The sequence below is a fragment of the Hetaerina americana genome, unplaced genomic scaffold, assembly GCF_022747635.1.
Source record: "Hetaerina americana unplaced genomic scaffold, ioHetAmer1.1.p SCAF_11, whole genome shotgun sequence".
Lineage (NCBI taxonomy): Eukaryota > Metazoa > Arthropoda > Insecta > Odonata > Calopterygidae > Hetaerina > Hetaerina americana.
The window spans coordinates 41,576,791-41,599,203 of NW_027286181.1; the positions used below are offsets into that span (position 1 = coordinate 41,576,791).

At 36.6% G+C, this 22,413-nt stretch overlaps 1 protein-coding gene across 5 annotated transcripts in view; it reads left to right on the top strand.

The window, feature by feature from the left end:
- The window catches only part of LOC139701043 (glutamate receptor ionotropic, kainate 2-like), a 564,255-nt gene that overhangs the window by 383,918 nt on the left and 157,924 nt on the right, over positions 1-22,413 (top strand). For all 5 annotated transcript variants that reach the window (XM_071599613.1, XM_071599611.1, XM_071599615.1 and 2 more), the window contains 2 exons: positions 14,048-14,223; positions 21,300-21,353. In XM_071599613.1, the coding sequence (XP_071455714.1) occupies positions 14,048-14,223; positions 21,300-21,353 (230 nt within the window). The remainder of the gene's footprint in view (positions 1-14,047; positions 14,224-21,299; positions 21,354-22,413) is intronic.

Consider the following 22,413-nt stretch of genomic DNA (forward strand, 5'->3'; position numbering starts at 1 on the left):
ATATATATATATATATATATATATATATATATATATATATACACACATAAGGGAAGGTCGTCTGCCCAGTTGTCGGACCGTTTTGAATCCAGAGTTGAAAATTCATTGATCTGGGGAAATGAAATAATAGTATAAACCAATTTATTCTCTCGTTTGATGAAAGCACTTTAAAAGTTATTTTCTCGATTTTATCCTTGTTTTTCCGGCACACGTTTTCCAGTGAGCGCAAAAAACGATAATTGATTTGATTTTTTTCTTTGTCTTTCGAGAGAATCGGAGGATAGAAATTTATCGAAATAAACTGTACTCTTTTAAATACTTCAGTGCTTAAAGTGCACATTTCGACCGGAAATCGCTCTACGGTCCCTTATGAGTGAGTGTATAAGCTCAGATATTCATGCAGCACTTTTAAGTTACTCGTGTAAAGTGTGATTCTTACAAATTATTGGCATCAGTTAGTTTTCACTTCCAATGGAAGTACCACCATTTACCGAGGAGGCTTGGGCTTCTGTTTATTTTCCACTTTCAATAACATAGAGAATTAATAAGAGCTTTCATTTCCAAGTTTATATCATATTTCTCTCCCCGGGTACGGGAAAGTTACTCCATGCGTGGGTTGGAGGATGGACGGGCGAAGGGCGAGGACTAAGCGCCGAACTGAGGGACCATCCAAAATTAAGTAATGAATTCTCTTTTTTTTTAGCTTGTATGACCTGTCGCCGTAACTCCGTAACGCTTCATAACATAATTTTAGGCGAACCTTCCTCCCCACAACCTGTCCGTTCCTCGTCCTAAATTAAGTGACCTCTCTCCCTTCCCGAAACCTTTTTAAACCATTTCAAGGACCAACTTTCCTCCCAGTATCAGGGAACGGTGAACGAAACACTTTTTTTTGCAAAAGTTCAGGGAGTGTAGTGCTCGCCGTTGCGGCCCATTTATTATTGTAACAGGAAAAGAGAGACGTGTTTTTTGTACCTAAAGAAATTTTATTTTTTTGTATTTTCTTTGCAGGTTCCTCCTTCATTTCGCACTTTTTTCTATTCGGAAGGTCTCTAAACACAGAGGTCAATAATTACTTAAAGTTTTTTCTTTCGAAAATTATATTTTTTCATATACTTGTATTTCAAGATCACTGCTCACAAAACTTTAAATTGATCAATGAAAAGCTGACAAGCAGAAAGCGTGATTTGAATCTATCGTTGATTTTTCAAATTTATTATGCTGAAGAAGTTCACCCATTAGTGCTTAACCATGGAGTCAGCATACTACATGATTTTTATAAATAGTATCGGGAACATTGTCGGAAAAATTGATTTATTTCAGATATTACTACAATGCCTAAAAATCTTGAAAGTACATCCCTTGAGTGTCGACACACTTTTGCCGGCGGTTTTTTCACGACTCGAAGTCTCCCTGGTAGATGGATTCCGGAAGGTCCTAAAGGAAAGGCATGCCAGCTTCTTTGACGGCACTTAGGTTCCCATGGTGTTCTTCTTGAGGGAAGATTTCACTTGAAGGGATAGGAAATAACCTGATGGTGCTATTTCAAGACTGTAAGTGGGTTGGGGAATCGCCGTGATGCCGTTGTAGAAGGTTTTCGCCAGCAAACACTTTATTCTGCTCTTGGTCGTCTGCCAAGACCTTCCGGACGAGTTTACATTTTACTTTTGCATCGCAAACATTTCAGTGACAATGGTATGCACTGCCATCTTATCAATTTAAATACGATATTTGATCATACGCACACTTAACCGACGGTCTGAATTCAATACTTAACGCACACTTCAGAAACAAGTTGTTACCGATACTTTTCTTTCAAAACTTGTGCAAAATGTTAGTCTCCATTAACCCACTAAATAATCCAGGATATAAGGTTCATCTATGGGTAATTTAGGAATAAGAAAGCTATTGTTTGTACCATTTTAAAAAAATAGATCTATTTAGGCGAGTAAAGATCGATAAAGCCAGGTAAATTGGGAAATTCGCTGCACCAATTCCGAAGGGATATCCAATGGCAATGTATCGATAAAACTTTTCAAGTTTGGTCTTAAGATATGAATCTACTACGATAAGTAATGAGTTTTAGTTAGCCAAACAACGGAAATCCCACATAATCTTAGTTGTACATCCGGTGATGAATTCTTAGGCATGAATGTGGTCTTACCTTTGAACCGTGGAACTGGTGGTGCCAAGGGTACTGTAGATTTTCCACTTATCAGACCTGCCCTGACACATGAGTGTTATACTGCATTCAATGCTAAATCTAATGCATGGCGTGTTCAACATAATGCTAAAAATGTAATTCAATATTTGTTCCTCATCTAGAATTTTTGAACTCGTCGAAATATTCACCTCTAATTTTCCTTTTTAAATTTAAAGGACGTAACTGCTCCCTAGAAAAATAGCCAAATGACATTGTGAAAATAAATGGTAACAATACAAAAATAATAAAGTGGGAAGGGTAGAAGTATTTTATTGAAAATTATTATGGATTTAGAAAAAAAGCACAGCATGAGGTGCTCGTGCTGATAAGCTTATCGTAAAAAAGGGGAGCTCATAAAGGTCATCAGAACTCTTTTCAAGAATTCCACTCGAAAGCATTTATTGAGAACACATATTTCTGCACTCTTCCATACATTCTTAAGGCACCTGAGATAAACTACCAAGATATAAAATCCATTCACATTGATACAGTATTAGAGTACATCTCACGCCAATACGATGAAATCAGAGTCAAAGTTAAAAAAAAGTATGGTATGGGAGTTAAATTTATCCCTGATATTAAATGACCACATCAAAATAGCAACACGCAAGATAAAGTGCAAGAGTCGAAAAATAATAAGAGTTTTTTCCGACATAAATAATATATTTTGCCTAAAATAGGAGGGCATGACAAAAATCTTGACGCAACAAGAGATGAAAAACTGCAAATTCCAGATAAGCAAGCAAAAAACTGTCAACTATTTTTAACGTATGATTGAGATAAAGGAAATGAGTATGAAAGAAATAGTAGAAGTAGTCTGGACGGAGGTTTTTCTAAAACAACTACAAAGGCGGGTGTATGATCTATTTAGTCTGGTGTTCATAAAATGGTCTAAAATATAGTTTTTAGTTTTCTACGGCTGAGGAATGGATGTTAGGGACAAGAAAAGGGAAATAATAAATGTTTATGCAATGCTAGACACGATTTAGGAAGTTCAAGTAGATAGATTTCTTTGGCTATTTAAGGTGATCGTTTAAAAAGAGAATGAAGATAGAAGCCAATGAAAGACATGAACAAAAAGAGATGGTCTAATAGCCAGATGAGTATCCAAATGAAATCAGTCACAAAAAGATGCAACTACAGTGACAAACGAAGAACAAACATTAAGAAAACAAGGCATGGATGACGTACGCTCGAATAAACAAGTGAGAATGAAGAGAGTGGAAGTGTAAAGGGGTACACCATGAAGGTAGCCACTCTACACTCAAAGGGTATACTCTGGAGAGGTACTTCACATTAGTCATCTTAATAATAATTCACGAGAGTGATTAGATAAATCATTTTTAATTTAAAATAAAATACATACATTTTAAATTAATGTCATTCGATCACCCTGCCCTCCCGAAAAAGCTAGAGTGCGTAAAACCGTCTGGAAATAAAATGAAAGTCAAGCTTTCACGATGTTTACTTCTAAAAACATAGGTATTACACTTCCCCTCAGGTTCATTAACGTTTTAAAATTAATGCTCACCTTAATTTCTACTAAATTAATTTCTTTCTGTTTGTTTTTGAGAATATGAGTGTTATCAAAACATCTCAAAAATACCACTTATTTTTAAAGAACCTCACCCCTCATTCATAATGCGTAGTTCCCGTGAACACATTTTATATTTTTTTAGAGTTTTGAATTAGTTTAGTTCATAACCTTCCACTTCTCAAATGATTCAACCATTTTGCTATATCTACTTCAATTACCATTCTTTTGATCGGAAATGAACAGTTCCCGTGAAAAAGGACTATATATATATATATATATATATATATATATATATATATATATATAGACATATATATACATATAGACATGTATATATATATATATATATATATATATATATAGACATATATATACATATAGATATGTATATATACATATATATATATATATATATATAGACATATATATTCCCTTAAATCAGAAGAAAAGATTTTCATTTATAGAACGATAAATGGTAGGTCAAAAGCAGAAAATATTGAAATTTAATAGAAACAATCAATAATTAGGTTACAAATAGTCAAAAACTAGTGTTTTAAATCTCACATAAGACATAACTTTATGTACACTAACCAATTTACATCCTAGTTTTACAATAGCGTTTTTCTTGAAAATCAAATAAAATGCTAAGGGTATAAGATTGGCTTTTAGCTATATAGCCGCAAGCTATAGAAGAACCAGGTAGTTGTAATCAAATTGTAGGCAAGAGCTAAGAAGAAAAAGTATAGTAAAAAGGAAGACAAAGTTTGCACTCCATCTTCATGAATGTCTATGATGTAAATGAAATAAATAAGATGCAAGAAAATGATTCAATTTTGCTTATCCACTTTCCAACGACGTTCGCGAAGTTTGCAAATTAATTTGATTTTTTATGAAAAAAATAGGAGACCTTACTTTTTGAATCAGCCTCCTAATTAGTAGAATCCAAAAACAGAAGACAACCTTATTAGACAAACATTAAAGTACACTAGAGTAGATATTACAGGTTTAGGGTGTGTTTGAGTCGAAGGAAGGCAAAGTAGTTAGGATATTAAATAAAGCATTGGGTGGGGTGAAAGAGATTTGACGTATAGAAATTTGATGTCAAGATAAGTAAAGATTTTATAACAATCGTACTAAATACTTGTGCTGCATGACGTGTGAAAACTCAAAGTTTGTATCATTTTTGCCACTAGGGATAAGTTACTGATTTGGCAGAGGCAGAATGTCCAGGGTAAGGAAGATTCCAATATAAAAATTAGCATGTTCTCAACGCCAAGGGTTCACACAACTTTACGTCCCATCCTAAGAACGGCCTACTCCAGTTCAAGTGCACCACCCCCAGTTCCAACACAGCACCCTAAGGTGGTACAGGTACCCTGCATTGTGATCGGGTTATCAGTGAACAATCTTGCCACCTCCGGGATAGGGAACCCAGGCGCTCGGAATGTGAAAATCCTGTGTAGTCGCTAAACGAGGGAGGTTTATACGTGATGGGGAAGGAAAGGAAATTGTTGAGAGAAATGCAAATGATGCAGGAAAGATGGATCCAGAGCCTTTTGATTAGCAATGGATGAGGTAGGCTGTAGAATGTTGGGTAGGCCAGGTAAAATAGGGGAAGACATTTTGTTGGAATTTTGTGAAACAGCAAGTATATAGAGTTGAAGAATAGCTTGCATCAAGGTTTTAGAGTAATTATCTAGTGTTATATTGGGTGGATCTTCGACTTGTGACAGCGCTTAAGTATTGGATCTATATAAAGCCAACCATGATCGGTAAGTTACTCTTATTGAACTTATTTACGCAGGGTGAACTTATTATGTAAGGTGTCAAGGGATAAGTAAGCATACAGAATTAAATAGGAAACTCCAAAGGGGAAACGTGAAGAGATAAAGGCAAATATGAAGGAGAAGGTATTCCAATGGAAGAACTGCTGATTACTGAGTCAAACCAGTTTTTAAGTGAATGAGATAATGCAGAAGAATCGGTTCCCCATACCGATTCTGCAACTCAGAGGTGGCCGTACTATTTAATAGAATCCCAATCCCTACTTGGGGTTCTTTTTGAAGACCACTTTAAGTGAATACTCCGTTCGTCAAATGGGACGTAAAACTGTGAACCCCGAGGTTTATATCGTTAAGAGCAGGCTAATGTCAACACCGGATTTCTGTCCACCTTTCCTCCTTTGCCAGAATACCCTACCTCTATAAAATTAGTTAACTAGCCCTAACGGTGCAAATGACCTTAGCCATCGGGCACCTACTCTAATAACTCATGTGACGGCAAATTATCGGTGATGGTGACGATTCTGATTAAAATTTGTAATGCATTTAAGATGATCAAAAACTTTCCGGGAGCTATGTGCTGTCATTTTTGCTGTCAAGCAAGGTAGAGCTGTAGTAGAAAATGGGCTCTATGATCAGAATGAAAGCGGGAAGAAGTTACTAATAAACGAAGAAAGAAGCGATGTAGGGCAAGAAAAGAGGAAATTTTTACGCTATCTTCAACTAGCGCCAAAGCTTACCTTTAATTAGGTATAATACCTTGGATGAAATGAGTCAATGTAATTGTGTTCATTAGTGGTCAAGTGACGGAATTTGAATAGCGTCAGCTATAGTTTAGCATCGGGTGAAGTATTGATTCCACCAAAATCAACCGTTACACTCGCTCACTCTTTCTGCTGGCGCCTAACATTCCGCATTTCGTTCTACATCATAAGCTGGAATTATTTCCCGTAGAAATATTATAATTTCATCGGGATGTATTCAGGTTCAAAGAGACTTTATGTCAAGTTTAACATATTTTCCAATGAAACATTAAAATATAAGTTAATCCAAATACCAAACGTTCATTTTGTGCTTAGAAGAAAAGTATTTAACCAAAATTCAAACTTAGAACCGAGCGTAATCAAGTTTGAAGAATTGAAGTTCAGTCCTCTTCAATACAAACGTAACGTCTGGTATTTGTCTGGACTTGTAATTTGCTCGTTTCAACATCACAGCACTGCTTCGATCAACCTTTTAAATTTTACAATTCATCTGCATTCGAGGTGAACAAGCGAGTATTTTGATAATGCCAATGTATGCTCTGTGCGTGAATTTTACATACTTTTCAATTTGGAAAATATTCAAGACAGTCATGATTTTTATTTAAAGGACCAACGTCACCGATCTTTCCTAAATTGCACCATCAGATAAATTTATTTTGACCGCAGATTGAAAAACTGTAGACTCTAACCCTAATAAACAGCTGGGTGTTACTCAATCTTTTTCAGCAGGAATAATAAATAATGTTTATTGAAAAAATATGACTTTAGTAAAAAAAGTTAAAAAGTCTCCAAATTGGACAAATGATGGCCATTTTTTGATCAAATTGCTAAATCAAATGTAAGTCCCATGGAAGACTTGCACACTGCGCACAACCTAGTTTCGCTATCTAGTTTCTGAGATAAAAAATCTACAGTGAAATATATGCAGTATTTATTGTTGCGTGTTTATTTTAGATGTACCTTTAGATGTCCGTAATCCTCAATGCTGTACGTTTAAACTCTCACTCCCAAGGCACGAAATATCCTGAAATCCAATATTATGCATTACATTAACTCATATTTTAATTCTGCATACAGGGTTCGTCCGGAAAATAAGTGTACTGAGCTCAGGAAAAAAAATGTATTACACTTTTACATATCTTAAGCTAATATTCCTCAAAATAGGACCCTTGTGAGTCGATACACTTGTTCCAGCGGCGTTCCCATTCCTGGAACGCTCCCGCGAAGGCATCATCGGGAACCTCTCGAAGACTCGTCGTCGACCTCTTCTCTGCCCTCCACGAACATCTTGTGCCACCGAAAGATCATGTTTCTGGACATGGCTGACTCTCCGTAAGCCTGGTTAATCATACCAACAGTTTCGGTAGACGATTTCCCAAGCTTTACCGCAAATTTGATGGAATAACGCTGCTCCAAAAACTTCGGCATCGCGTTCCGTGACGTGGGTCGAGCTTGGAGGTTCGCGTTAACAGAGCTCCTCACTACACCACAGCTCAGAGCCGACTGCGTTTTTCAGCGTCGCTTGCCAACATACCCCCCTCCAATCGCAGCCCGTCAGAGCGGTGCTGGGCGCGCCTGGAGCGGCGCGCCCAGCCCAGGAGTCAGTACACTTATTTTCCGGACGAACCCTGTATTTTCTATTTCCCCAATTCCCGAATTGTTTAAATCCGAAGTGCTTTTCTCTTCCTCCCTCCTCCTCACTTTCCCAGCAGTCCCCCTTCTGCGTACCACCGCCTTCAGTATTGCATTTTCTCTGCATTTCATAGGTCCACTTCCTATTTCTATGAGATTCTGTCATCAGCCATCTTCCAATACCCTGCATCCAATTTTGTCGTCATACTGTCTACTTTATTTTCATCATTTATTGTGCACATCCAAAACTCAAAATCCTATAAGCTATGTTTATAATGCACACAACCTCAGGTAAAATGTACAATATTTTGACTTTAAATGGTAATTGCATTTGGACTTTCGTTACTAGATTTTGGCCTTATGAAGTAGATTCTAATAGCCTTATAATACTTCTCTCTCTTCCCATGGACTAAAGTCATAACGTATTGGAAGTGCTCTTGAATTTCGATTAACCCTAGATCAAGGCTTCGCGGTCATCATCACTTGATATCCTTGAATAGCTCAATCGACAGCAGCCGCACATAAGACACCGGAGAGGACCGAGTTTAGTTAGAAAACTGGCTGTTCGGACGATATTGAGGACATGGAAATTATAAATTAAAAAGCGAGAGATGAGAGAGGAAACATATATGTTTTAAGGCGGTGCATGGTGAGCTAAAAGGGTAGCAGGGATTACTGGAGTGATAGCTACAGAGTAAAATATAGCGGAGGGAAATAGGGCCAAAGAAATATTGCAATAATTTTGCACAAAAAGGTGAGAAGAAGCGTAGTACGAGAGCGGTTCAATAAGTACCCGTGTTACGAATGAAGAAACCATTTTTTCAGAAAATTCAGATATCAGAAAATTTCAGAAAAGAAATCATTTTTTTTATTTTCCAACATAGTCCTCTTTTAGAAAGATACACTTCTCCCAACGTTCCGGCCATTTTTTTAACCCCTCCAAAAAATAGGATTTGTCGAACACTCCAAAATACGCTTTAATAATAATAATCGTTTGAGCTAATTTTTTTTCCCGCGAGCCATTTATTCAATCTTCTTTCAGCTATTTCTTCTTTCATGCAACGGATCGAGTATTACTACAAGAAGAAGAGATAAAAGCTAAAACAACGACCTTTGTTATTGTTCTGATATACGTGCCACCAAGCAATCATAGGGGAGGAAGAAATCGAAAGGGTATACGATTAGTTTAAAGACATAATTGCTGAAGTTCCTGGAGAGAATCATTTGATAGCGATGAGGGATTTAAACTTGACGGTAGCTGAAGGAAAAGATACTAGTAGTGAGGCAGGGGAATACGATATTGGAACAAGGAATGACCGAGGGCAGAAAGCAATTGAGTTCTACAAATATATTTATAATCTACAAATTGACTGTATTTCATCATTATATCGTGATGAAACAAATTGATATAGCATAGGATAAAGAGAGAATTGGCGCAGTGATCGATCTAAACTGCATTCATTAATCTTTCAAATCGAAAAGTAAGAGTAACGAGCACACATCACTTTCCGCAGAGCTTTAGATCCTAATAGGTTTATAGTATTTACAAATTCAGTCTCTATACCTAATGCAGTCTTTTGTTTTAAATCACCAGCCTAGATGGGGACGGATGGGAAAGTCCCCGTAAATTGAGATAACCACCGGCGCGGCATTTCTCACCCTTCCTCCCGCCCGTTCCCCGTCACTCTAGAGAATGCGTGGGGGAGAGGGGAGGAGGACGGTCCACAATGGACAAACCACGGACGATAAAGTGGGAAGGAGGAGAGGAGTTTATCTCGGACCTCTCTCACCCAGTCCAATCTCCCTCTCGGAGGGATCCTTGCGCTAGCATCCCAGCTAAATCCCGTGCGTGTCAAACGCAATGCTCGTCCCCTCCCTCTGGTGATACAGGAATTGTGCTGCCCAACGAGCTTCTCTCTCTCTCTCTTACCCACCCACACATCTCTTTTACCTACCCTCACCATTCTTCTGCCCAGGGCCCTCCCACGCCCCTCCCACGATTTCTCCCCCCTCCGCGCTGAGGGTGTGTCCCGGGCCGATGGGAGCCGGCTTAGTCAAATTTCCGAAGGTTTTTTAAGGTGGCATCGCTTTTCTGGCCCGAGTTCGAGGGCTCGGACCCCTGCGTGACGGATTTCCCACGACCTCCCGACGCATGCTACCGTCGAATGTGCCTGAGCACTCGGTCGCGCGTCAACTGGGGATGCGGTCCGCAGATTGATTCGCATTACCCCCGAAAGGAGCGCTGTGAGGGAGGGGTGCACTTCGAACGCAAATCTATTTGTTTCGCGTAGGAACCCGACCAAAGGTTTGCCCTGATCAGACAGGTATCAGAGGAACGCTGTAAGCGAAGGGGACGCTGATTGTTTTCTTCCGGAAAAATGAATGGTAAGGGGATCGGGTCTGTGGGGTTACTAGTGTATTCAGTTCCCACTACGAAGGTCTTGGTTCGAATCCTGGTGGTCGCAGAATTTTTTCACTTGTGTCCCAATCCCTTCTTGGAGTGGTATGTGGAGACCACTTCAAGCGGAGTGCACCGTTTGTCGTATGGTACGATAAATTGTGGGCTACTGGGAGCCTATCGTTAAGAGTGGGCTAATAACGGACTGGATGCCTCTCCCTTATCGCATATGACCTCAGCTGTCGGTTGCCTCCACAAATAGCTACTGTTATAATATCATTGCCGTTAGTTTCTCCTCATGAAATTTTGTTTCAATAAATTCCATCTATGCCTGCCACAAAAATATAAATATATTGCGAAAGAAGAGCTTCTCTCGAAGGGAGTGCAAAACGTGAATTATTATTTGAAATCATCTGAGAATTATCACAGCATAGAGATATCGCAGATATCTATAGATTCCTGCAGATAATATCTGAGCCAGCTTGATGATGTCATAAATCTCCTGAAATTATGTTGAAAGGATTTCATGTTGCCTGCCTATTTTATACTGTCCGATGTTTCGTCGTTCTTCATGAATTTCTTGCTTATTAATGCTCTATTTTCAATTTTGAATGTATTATAAATTAATAGAATTGTAATTAATCAAGAAATAGATGTAACAGTAGTACAGCAAATATTAAAATTAGCCCTAAGTACACAGAGTGGCATGTGTAGATTCATAAAGTAAATGGTTTCATTAGTTCAAAATACTTCATATTATAACAGATCTTGTGCAACTCGCTTCAATTATTATTTCGTCTCTTAAATATTTGCTTCACTAGGTCACTATTAGACTCGTACTTTGTTGTCCACTCTACCGAAACGTTTTTCGAGTTACCACGGATATTGACATTTCTATTTTGATTTACATAAGCTGAATGAGTCAATTTTACCTCCAGTCCAGGGTTTTCAATGAGCAGATTTTAAAATATTATTAAAATAAATTCTATAATTAGTACCTCATTAAATATTTCAAGGATAACTTTTGATAAAAATGGGTTCAACTCGGCCTTAAATCGGACATGTGAAGGTACTTTCAGTTTGAGTCGTCCAGTTCCTTTCCCAGAGCGACAATTAGTTCCTCATGAATTCCTAGTAGCCAGTTAATCGCACTGGTATGTATTTTAAATAGGTTTCAATCCCAAGGAATATGATCCTAGGACACTTAAGTCTCCTAGGATCCCGACCCGAGTTCTCTGCTATTTGGGCCACTCTGTTTCAAAAATGTATTACCATTGGCAAATAATTGTCTGTGAAAAGAATTCATTAAAACATAACGTAAGTTTCAATACGTTTATATCAAAATAATTTCTTTGCATTAATATCGAAATAAGCTGTAACCCACATCTACCTATGGAGGCATCATTACGAGTATTTTTTCATATTGATAGGTATTTTCATTGCACTTTTCTGGATGAATATTCTGATACTACTTACACTATTCTGATTTTAATTGTAAAATCTTGTAAAAATATATGTATAAATATAAATTTCTTTCCACAAGTTATACTTGTAGAAGTAGCCTGTATACCTTCAGGTTTTACTTAACGAAAGGTCTTTATCATTAAAAAAATATTTATAACACTTTTTACTGTTCCACCTGAATTGAATGTTTCCTAACCTTCTTTTCAGTGTTACAATGCAGTCATCGAAGATTTTATTTTCTATCAGAACCCTTTATAACAGCATTTTGAACGCTGAAACCACCTTTGAAAAATTTGTAATACATGGATAAAAATACAAAGTCTGTTTGTTTGATAGTTGTTAATATTACCGATCGTGTTCAATACATTTTTTGACAAATCATTGACATTTAATGGGTAAATCTTCAATCTACTCTGAAAATAGCTGTCTAATCGTCATATGCAATAACTGACTTCCATAAAAATAGCAACCAACTAAACTGCCTTCGTTTTATATCGCCAGGTATCGCTCTCATAATACAAAACTGACTAGGAAAATTTGACGAGGGTTCAAGTTAAGGTAGAAAACGTCCCAGAGCTGGCGTAAAATAATTTGAGTCTGAAGATTAACGATAAAACAAGATACATTATCATCATCAAAACAAAACTTGCAAATCCACATTTCCGCGAGAGGGCATGCGGAGGAAAGCGACTCCTTCGCTCTGCCTTCTCAACACTTGAGACGGTTATAGTATAAATGCGTACCCATGTTTGAGGAAAGGTAGTATCCTGAAAGATTTTTTAATCATAATCTTAAAAAAAATTAAGATCTCGGTCGGTGCTTCCAACATCATTTATTCCTCCTCCTCGGACGGTGCCAGTCATCATCCTTTGCTCGCCTACTGCACCCACCCATTCACCACAGGCCTTTTGAGCCCCTGGTTGACGATCCCACTTTCTCCCGTTCAGTCCTTCTTCATTGGCACCCTCTCCTTAAACATTAGTGTCCCTTCCTTATCCCGTAGAACGGGAGTGATAGTACGCTACTGGGGTAAGGAGAGAGACTCAAAAATCTCCCAGAAGAAGGTTCGTGGACGAGGGAAGATTGGGGAGAGCCAAACGGGGGAGAGGAGGTCGATTTTTTTCGCATATTGGACTGACGTTCCCCGAGGTCCAGTGGAGTTCCCCTTTAAAAAACACGCCATATTTGACGTAGCCGCTAGCCGACATGAGAATGAAATTGAGAGGAATGGGGTGAGAGAAAGGTGGGTGAGAACAGTGGTCCCGGGGATCATGACTCAGACGTTTCTTCACACCTCCTCACCGCCACTTTTTACCAATTATGATATCAGCGATCCGAGGGAACGATTTGTCGACATTTGCCTTCCTTCCGCACATCCGCTCGTGAGCGGTTATTCAGCACGAGCTGTCACGCTTCATTTGAACGCTTGTCTCTCCCTAACATTTCTTTCCTAATAACGGGAACAGGCTATGTTTTTGGTCAAGGAAAAAATATTTTTCGCCCTACTCTCTCTTTTTATTTATCAATTACCGTAAAAGTTCGTCGCACCGATGAAACGTAATCAAAATTTCCGTGTTATTTTCGAGATCACGGCGGCATCAGTTTCGTTTTCGGTGTCCGTGTAAGCGCCGGAATCGCCATGAGATGTCGTAGAGTGATCAGTTTTTTTTCCAGCTCTCATTTTTACCATCGATTCTCTGAATTAAATGAAGATGGAATCAATTTTCAACATCACTGTAAATTGGTTTTCAATTGTTTCTCCAAATTTTTTCCAGTGCAGTTTTAAATCAACCGTAATAATTAAAGCGGGTTCCCTATTCCTCTGAACTTTATTGAGTTTTGGAGGAGCATGGAGTTTTAAATTCCGCCGAGAAAGTTCCACAAGAAAGTTCTCCTTTTAAGTTGAGAGTTTTTAATTTGACATTTACGATGCAGGCTTTTTTTCATTTAAAAATCCGTTTAAATTAAAAAGACAACGAAGCATTCTTCTTCTCTAATTTCCGCTTTCAGGTAGCACTTGGGAATGCAGCCTGCGTAAAGCTGTGATTTACCCGGCTCATTTTTTTTCATTGCGTAGGTTTAAATTGCTTAATGCCAGCATGTCGTGGCGCATACACCGATCTGATCTTCCATCTTCTTAAAATAATACATCACTAGCACCATGCACTTCTTTTTATCCTCACTTCTCAGTAATTATTCGCAGCGTGCACTTAGTAATCAGTATATTCATCGTTGTTTTTAATACGAGGTCTCTCACTTCTCTTGCAGGTTTGATTAAATTAAGAGAGCTCGTCCGTTCACCTGCCAATCGTGATGTGGACATATACTTGAGACAAGCAGACCCTGATAACTACAGGCAAGTCCTCAAGGAAATAAAATCACGGGAAATATACAACCTTGTCGTCGATACGAAAGCCGAGAACATGCACCACTTCCTGCGAGGGGTAAGTGTCACCTTTATTACATATATTTATATCATGGTTAAATATTTTCCCCATTGAAAATTCAAGGCTATTTCATATAGTAAGTAACTTCTAAGCATAAAAATTTAAGATAAATCAATTGGATTTTAATGTTGTCATATTAGGCTCAGGATTGTAATTTGATGATAAGCATATTTTTTTCGTACTTCTTTTTTCAAAAGTTACACTTAAATTGCTTCATTCTTATAATTTATTAAATTTTTTCAGTTTAGTCAAACAATTATATGACTCAGGTTTAAAAATTACGTAGTTCACAGTCAGAAGTAGTAGTTCGTGATTTTAAGGCCGTAGTAATATTAATTTGCGCTTATTGTTCCGTTAGCGTTTATTTTAGTGTTGATATGCACTAATCCATTGATGCAAACTTGAATAAATCTAAAAACACGAAAATTCATGTTTTTAGTGCAATTCATCACACATTATTTATTTCCAAATAAAGATATATTGGTTTTCCAAATACAAGCAATTAATGTATGGTAAAAGATAGGTGTATACAGGAGGAACATATGGCTTATCCTGAGCCTGTGTATTTCTAAGATTTCATAGATAAGTGTATCGCATGGAGAATCAGAACGGGAAATTGGAGTAAGTCAATTGTGACACGTGCTTATCAACCGTTTACAATAAATGAGCGTGCGTTGAAACCTGATTAAGGTTCTAGAAAACGTCATGTCTGTGGATGATTGTGATGTCAGTCGATCAAGTGATTGCATTCATTGCTGAGAGCATTTCTAATGCAGTGTGATAAATATATTTAGGTTAATAATCAACGTTAAAAACTACGATATTTATAATCCTTATTAAAATTTTTTGAATGAAAATGATCAAATTACTAAAGTCATTAAGAGCAAGTTCATTTAGGTAAAGAGTTTTAAAAAGAGTAGGGAGTTAATTTCAAGGATATTAAGTAATTATGCGTTTAATTGTTGTGGAGCATGGTTGTGCATGGATCCGAAATTTGAGTCGTCGAAACAAGCGGATAAGCCAGATAAATAGCTTAGTAGAGATTAGGACAAAGCGAAGAAGCTTATTGGCGGAAATTTGGAGAAGGAAAGCAGTGTGGAGGAAGGATTTTACTAAGCGGTATAGGAATGCTCAAGGCTGCGAATGAGATGAGAATGTTGAAATAATCGAGACAAAGACAGTATAAGGTAAAGCTTCACAAAATAGCGATATAAAGGGTGTGGAATTAAAAAAAAGATTATTAAATAGAAGCACATTAGGAGTATTTATTTTCCATTAATTAGGAGAAATTTGTTGTTAAAACCCTGGTTTAAACAAAAACATTATTTGATGACTACTGTGAATGATAATGAAAAATATTTCTTAGCGTTGAAAGGTATATATATACGGGCTACTTATCATGGAATATTTTCCTTTATCTTATGGGCATTGATTATATCTTGAGTATATATTAAGTTACTTCAGAGTAATCGCATAAATAAAGACTAAAATAATAGCAATACAAGTAAAACATTTATTTTTAATCTTGAGAGTTCCATGTATGTATTGATACTATTTACACGATATGGTTGGTTAATGATATTATCTGTGCATTGTAAAAGACTCTCCACTTCCGATTCCATTGAGTTGTCGATAAATTTCACTTCTTGTGAGGTTTGTTTAAAAGAAAGAGCCATTTATGGCACAGATCAAAAGGATTAAAGTAGTCATTTAGTCAGGTGTCGAATTTTAATAAAATTTCTAAGGAGATTAATAATATCATTCAAAAGACTCGCTTTCTATAGCTGAAGGCGATGATGAAAAGACTAATTGTAGTTTCTGGGTTTATAAACGCTTGAACGTTCCGCTAATTTTCTTTAGGGCAATTTAAGTTCTGGATGAATAATTTTTCTGAGAAATCTTCCCGTCGATGGGCAACGGCGATTGTTTAAAAAAATAATGCCACTCATTACAACGTCCCATTATATTAGTATTAATGAATTGAATTTTCATTTAATGAGAAATAATAATCCCAGCCAAAAGCAACCTCATTTTGAAATAAATTTCCTTATTTTGATTAATTGACCTTTAGAAAAATAAAGCTGATCTCTCATGCAGCTAGTATGATGCCTAGGGTCATGAATAAGAGGATGGAGAGGAAAGTTAATGATTATTAAGGGAATGATCACTTTTGGTTCAACAAGAGATGAGATACGCGTCATGCGATAGCAGTAAAGAGGTCAATCATATAGATGAGCACAGAAAACAATCGGGAAGTACAGGTTATTGTTGTATTTGTCTGTTTCGCAGATTTCGTGACGGTATTTTGCAGATTAAATTGGTTAGAATTAATTCATTCATTTCAGGAAATAGGAATAGAAGGAATGGAGAGATATCAATAAACGGTCTATTCAAAAACTTCCCAAACATTTTATTTCAAAAATATTCTTCACCTACAAAGTATTCGTCAGGGTCCTCTTCAACATAGTCTCCTTCCCTACGTATACCCTTATCCTAACGGTGTTTCCACTTTTTGAAACGGTCCTGGAACGCTTCTTTCAGAATATTCATAAGCTCCCCCCCTCATGTTTTTTCTCTATCTCTGGAATGGTGACAAATAGTTTGAGCGAGGTTTTTAGTTTTGGGGCAGTAAAAAGTGATGTTGGGCCAGTTCCGGTGAATAGGGTGCGTGGGGAAGCACAGCGGTCTTGCATTTGGCTAGAAAAATCATGAAAGACTTATGAGCCGGTGCTTTGTTGTCGTTCGGGTCGTTTTCGCCTGATACTCTTCGGCGTTTCATAAACCCCAGGCAGTACTCCTCGTTGACTGTCCGGCCTTAAACAGTCGACATCACCTTGACTTTTGAGCGAACCTGTCGAACCTTTTTGGGATGGAAGATGCTTTACCAATCCATTGTGAAGATTGCACTTTTGTTTCGACCTCATATCCACAAAACCTGTTATAATCATGAACAAGATTTCATTCTCTTCAACTCGATAAAACCGTTCCTGACAGACGAACTTGAAGTGGTTTCTGATCAGCTGTAATTAGACAAGGCACGAATTCAGCGGCGACTTGATGCATTCTCAATTCTTCAGTCAAGATTTTATAGCACGAACCAATCGAGGAGTCACACTCTTTTATAAGTTTCCTAACACTCAAGATTCAATTTGCACGATCGAGATCGTTCATTTCTTTATTTCGGGGTCATCAGTCGACGTTGATGGTCTTCCGTAGCACCCGTCGTCTTTCACTAATTTCTGCCCCTTTATGAATCACGTAAACCACTCATAACACGCGGTACGTTTCATAGCGTTCTCATTATAAACTTTGGTAATCAACACAAAAGCTTTCGTGAAGGATTAGCAGAGTTTTACGCAGGATTTCCCAGAACATTGCTGCTCCTTCAAATAGCTCATTTCTGTGGATCCGATTTTCCACCGCAATCCGCAAACAACCCTTTATATAAACGGTCGGACATAATCGACAAAACAAGATATCACCAAAGTGGTTAAACGTTGTTATTCGGGAAGTTTACGCGAGCACAGCGCTTTATGCGGATTATAAAACAACCAAATGGAGACGCGCTATAAAAGACTTTGGGAAAAACTTTAACAGACCCTGTATATGGAAAATAAGTCCTCTTATAAAATGGAATAATTTATTATTAATAACTTGAAGAACCGGAGAAAATTAATTTTCAAAATACCAGCGTTAAATTTTACGACACCGAAATTTACTTCTTGGAAGACATATTTTGGAATCTGGATCTACGCAGATCCAGTGGCATTAAAACCATCATTCCTTCTGCTTCAACCTCATCTTTGTCATTCTGTTTAATGAAACGAGACAACCCGTGCCAGGAATTAGATGTCACGGCAATAAATTTTTCAGACTTTACCACATTCTTGACTGTTATCAGTTTTCCAATTTCTCAGAGCCAAAATGCGCCCGTGTAGCCGACCCCGTTGCCAAAAAAGTTCTCCTGCGCCCTCCCTTCTCTCTGCTAAATCAAATCTTAGAAAAACTGTCGGATATTCAGAGGAACATGTATTTAGCCTAGCCATTGATCGAAGAAAAAGTTGCTCTCAGCATAGTGGAATGCAGAGGTAGCATTTGGCTTATGGCCTAATTACGTATTCTACCATAAACGAGAAAATACTGTCAGAATCTCTTTGGGTTTAAAAATGGACTTTGAGCACTAGGCAGCAATTTAAAACCGTAGAAATGTGAGCGTAATTTGTGAGTGAAATTTCCTGTGATTCAAATATTAATAAATGAAGGGAGATAACTATAGATTTTTTCTGTTCATAAATACACTTACGTGTCTTCAGAATTAGTAGAAATAAATAATGGGATCGATTATTAAGATTCAAGAATAGATTATATGATTGACCTTTTACAAATATGTGTATCATATACTGTTTTTATTTCTATGAATTATTCACCAACGTCCTATGAGTGCTACGATGCTTGAACTTACACTTACTCTATTCTTTCTTTTAACTGCTTCCTTATGAAATCAAGCGTTTTTTCAACGGGATAAATTATTTATCATAGCCAAAAAACTGTTTCTAATGGGAGGAATTTTCATTATTGTTTGTATATAATGTTTTTGGTGTTCCAGCTATATTTTGATGCCACCTTACGAATGATATGCCCCTTTAAATCGAGCAGGCATGGCATTGCTGTCAATAGGGTTGAATGGAATTTTATGGACATAAACTTCCTCATAGTTTAGCCATAAACCATCAAATACGTTATGCACGTTTACGTCTTCATGAACACTCTTGACAACATGGAAATAATTTGATTTCCATTTTGACAAACATATCTTAAGAGTCCGAAGTTTATTTTTTAATGTTAATATCAATATTACTTTTATTCCTTGTTTTCCCTACCAGTGCAGTAAATGTGAAAAATTAAGGCACAAAAACTCGACTTACCTAGCATACTTTCAAGGTTAGTCCGCAGTGTGGACTAGGTAACATCATAATTTCAAGTAATTGATTATACATTTTTTATCAATCAAAATAAAGTTGACAAACCAACTTCTATGGTTAAAGTTTAAAAAAATGTCTAATAATAAGTTACTCTAGGTCTTCGTATTTTAGATGGTACAATCGCAGCATAGGCGCATCAGAGATGCTTTTGTGCCGTAATATCCGACAACTTTTAAAAGGACGACATATCATTTTTACAGTCGCAAAGGATTGAAAGTAGCTGAGTGAAAAGATCGAGAGAGTTTATGAATGTTATATGGTTTAGCGCCAGATGTAAGTGGCCGCCGTAACTCATATTAGGGAGATGTACAGAGTGTGGGAAATTGATTTTTCCATCCCCTCTCGGTGTACATATATCTCCCGAACATTTACAGCCAATTGCAACGTTTTTACCCACACATTTTGGCCAGTTATTGGCATTATGGCGAGAGATCATTAATCCCGAGTCTCAATCATAAAGCTTATCGCTTATCTGCCCAGTCTTTCCCAGTATATGTGTGTCTTTCTTTGAGGTAATAGGTTGTTTATTGCCCCGCAAAATCGCCTGGAGGAACGGGAATCTTTTCAGTACCGACTAAGGGTTTGCGCCTTTTATTAGCTAGTCATAAAAGATACGAGCATTTGGAGAGCGAAATACGACGAAGTACTGAAATTACTTAGGGTAGATGTTGATATTAAACGTATTTCTCGAGTACATTTTAAAGAGCTGGTTAAGTTTTATCATTTAGTGGATACCGCCTCAAAATATAGCATTCATTGAGCTAAAACCTGCTTAATATACATGTATTTTATCATGTACAACGCTAATGCTATACCGTTCTCTTAATACTTAAAGTTTGACTACTATATCCGAAAACAAAATATTTTGTAAGCCTAAAAAAATTGACTCAAATCACTTTGTTTTTTTAAATTAACGTCATGAAGTTAAAAGGTTTAAGGTATTGTTACACCCATCAAATTTGCATTTTTATATAATTCTGAATTATTAAATTAACCTTTGAGATGAAATTGTTACGCTTTGTTTTAACTAAATGTGGACTAAGTACTTATATCATTTTAACCTACTACCTTTCCATCTTTTATGTTTTTGAACATGGAAAATTATTTCCGTCTACTCCGCTAATTTGATCTCCTCAGTTAAATTTTGGAGTTAGCACAACATTTCACTGCATTCTTCATTCAAAAATAAACCTAATTTATGATAGAAAGTTGATTTCTTCATTACTTTGACTCGATTATTCCGGAGTTCATGATATAACACAGATACCCCATATTTGGGAAAAATGAATTTCTTCCTGAAAGGAATCTAAGTTGTGTTCTTCAGTCCATAGATTCCTGAATAAGTGGCGTAGGTAATTTTCTGTACTTTATTCCTTTTAGAGTTCAAGTTTCTTGATCATTTCATTTAGTTTATGTTCCTGTGAATGATTATGATCCTGCTCTCACGTGTTCAGCAATCATTGAAGTCCTTTATCTGAATGGTTAACTAAATCTTGATCATCCACATGTATTACTTGATGTGCATTTTTACACCTTCTTTCATTCCAAATTTATAATGTTCCCTTTACAGCCTTAATGTTTCGTTCATGCCAACGTAAAAAATCATGAATGGTAAGGAACAGTCTTCTATTATTCCCCTTCATATCATTTCCCATCCTGAACTTTCATTTGATACTCATTCCGGTGTAGTCATTATAAAGATTTCGAAATAATGACCAGTTCCTCCAGTATGCTCTATTGTACTTGATTTAACGGTGCCAATGCACAATTTACCTAGTAATGTGCAAGTATATAAAAAATACAATCCTCGAATTTTAGTGGTCCTTATCGACCTCCTGACTCTAATGACGAAAATATTTTTCAAAACAAATTATGTCAGCACTCGATAAAAAAAATATAAATTAGTATTCCATGCTTCGATGGTAAACGTTTAACTAAGTAATGTCTCAATATTTTCGTCCATATAACATATTAAATTTTATTTAAAAATCAATTATTATTTCTGTATGATAAATTCTGAATGAGCGGTTCCAACTCTTCCATATAGAGCCTGTGACAATAACTTCTAATAATTTATGTCTCTCATTTCAGATTCTTCAGCTCCAGATGAATGACTACAAGTACCACTACCTCTTCACTACATTCGTAAGTTATTTCAAGCCAGTAGCTGTTCATATTTTCACTGATTCAATTACTCGCAGTCATACGTAAAAATATAGCGTGCTAATCATAATAGCAGTATAATGCATGCATTATATTGGCATTATATATAGAAATTATCATTCAATATATTTGTTTACAAAGAATGTAGAACTTTCAAAACCGCTTAAAATGTTTTTACACTGAATCAAGATCAGGAATCGTTCGTAATTTTAGCGTAGGAGTCTCTCATTTCCTTTTACAAAATTTTCTCAAAACTGGTGTGTGGATGTGTGAGTGTTCATATGATGGTTTAATGAATTGAATATGCATTTTAATATAAAAATTCCAAAATATTAACAATTTTAGATAGAGGGGCCTAAATAAAATTTCCGTCCAATTAGATTTATTTAATCACTCAAAATAAAGTTTTGATGCACTGAATGTTGCTGATTAAATTGCTTTTTATTAATATTTCTCATAATTTTAGTGCATAGTTTTGCATGTCTATTTTATTCAGTGGTATATAGTTCTATAACAGTTTATCTAAAAGGCGTAGAATGGAAGCAACAAACGTAGAATTGCGAGATTCCTAGCGTGGAATAAATTGAAACGTGATTTATTTTTACGAATTATTCAAGTATTTCCGGGGTTACTTTAAGAAACACTGAACATGCTCGAAACTCGAAGTGCGGGAAAACTCCATTAATCCCTATATTTGTATGTATTATTTTTCAAGGGGTCCGAGTCTTCCATGTCAAAAACTCAGTATAATTCACGTTCGACAAAATTCTCTTCTTTATAATTAAGTGGCTACCTCTACTCAACCATACTGAATTAAATTATCACAAATATGTTATTACTATGTTTGAATGATGGCTTCTGAGAAAATGTCCACAGATTGTTTTTTTTTACACTACCACATTTCGTTCCGCATCAATTACTAGTTGATAATTCCATGTTCATTTAACTGTTAAAATAGAATAATTAATTATATCATTTTTGAAATGATTGATTTATAAGAAAGGGAATGTTCAAGGTCTTTCCTCAATTTTTTATCAGGACC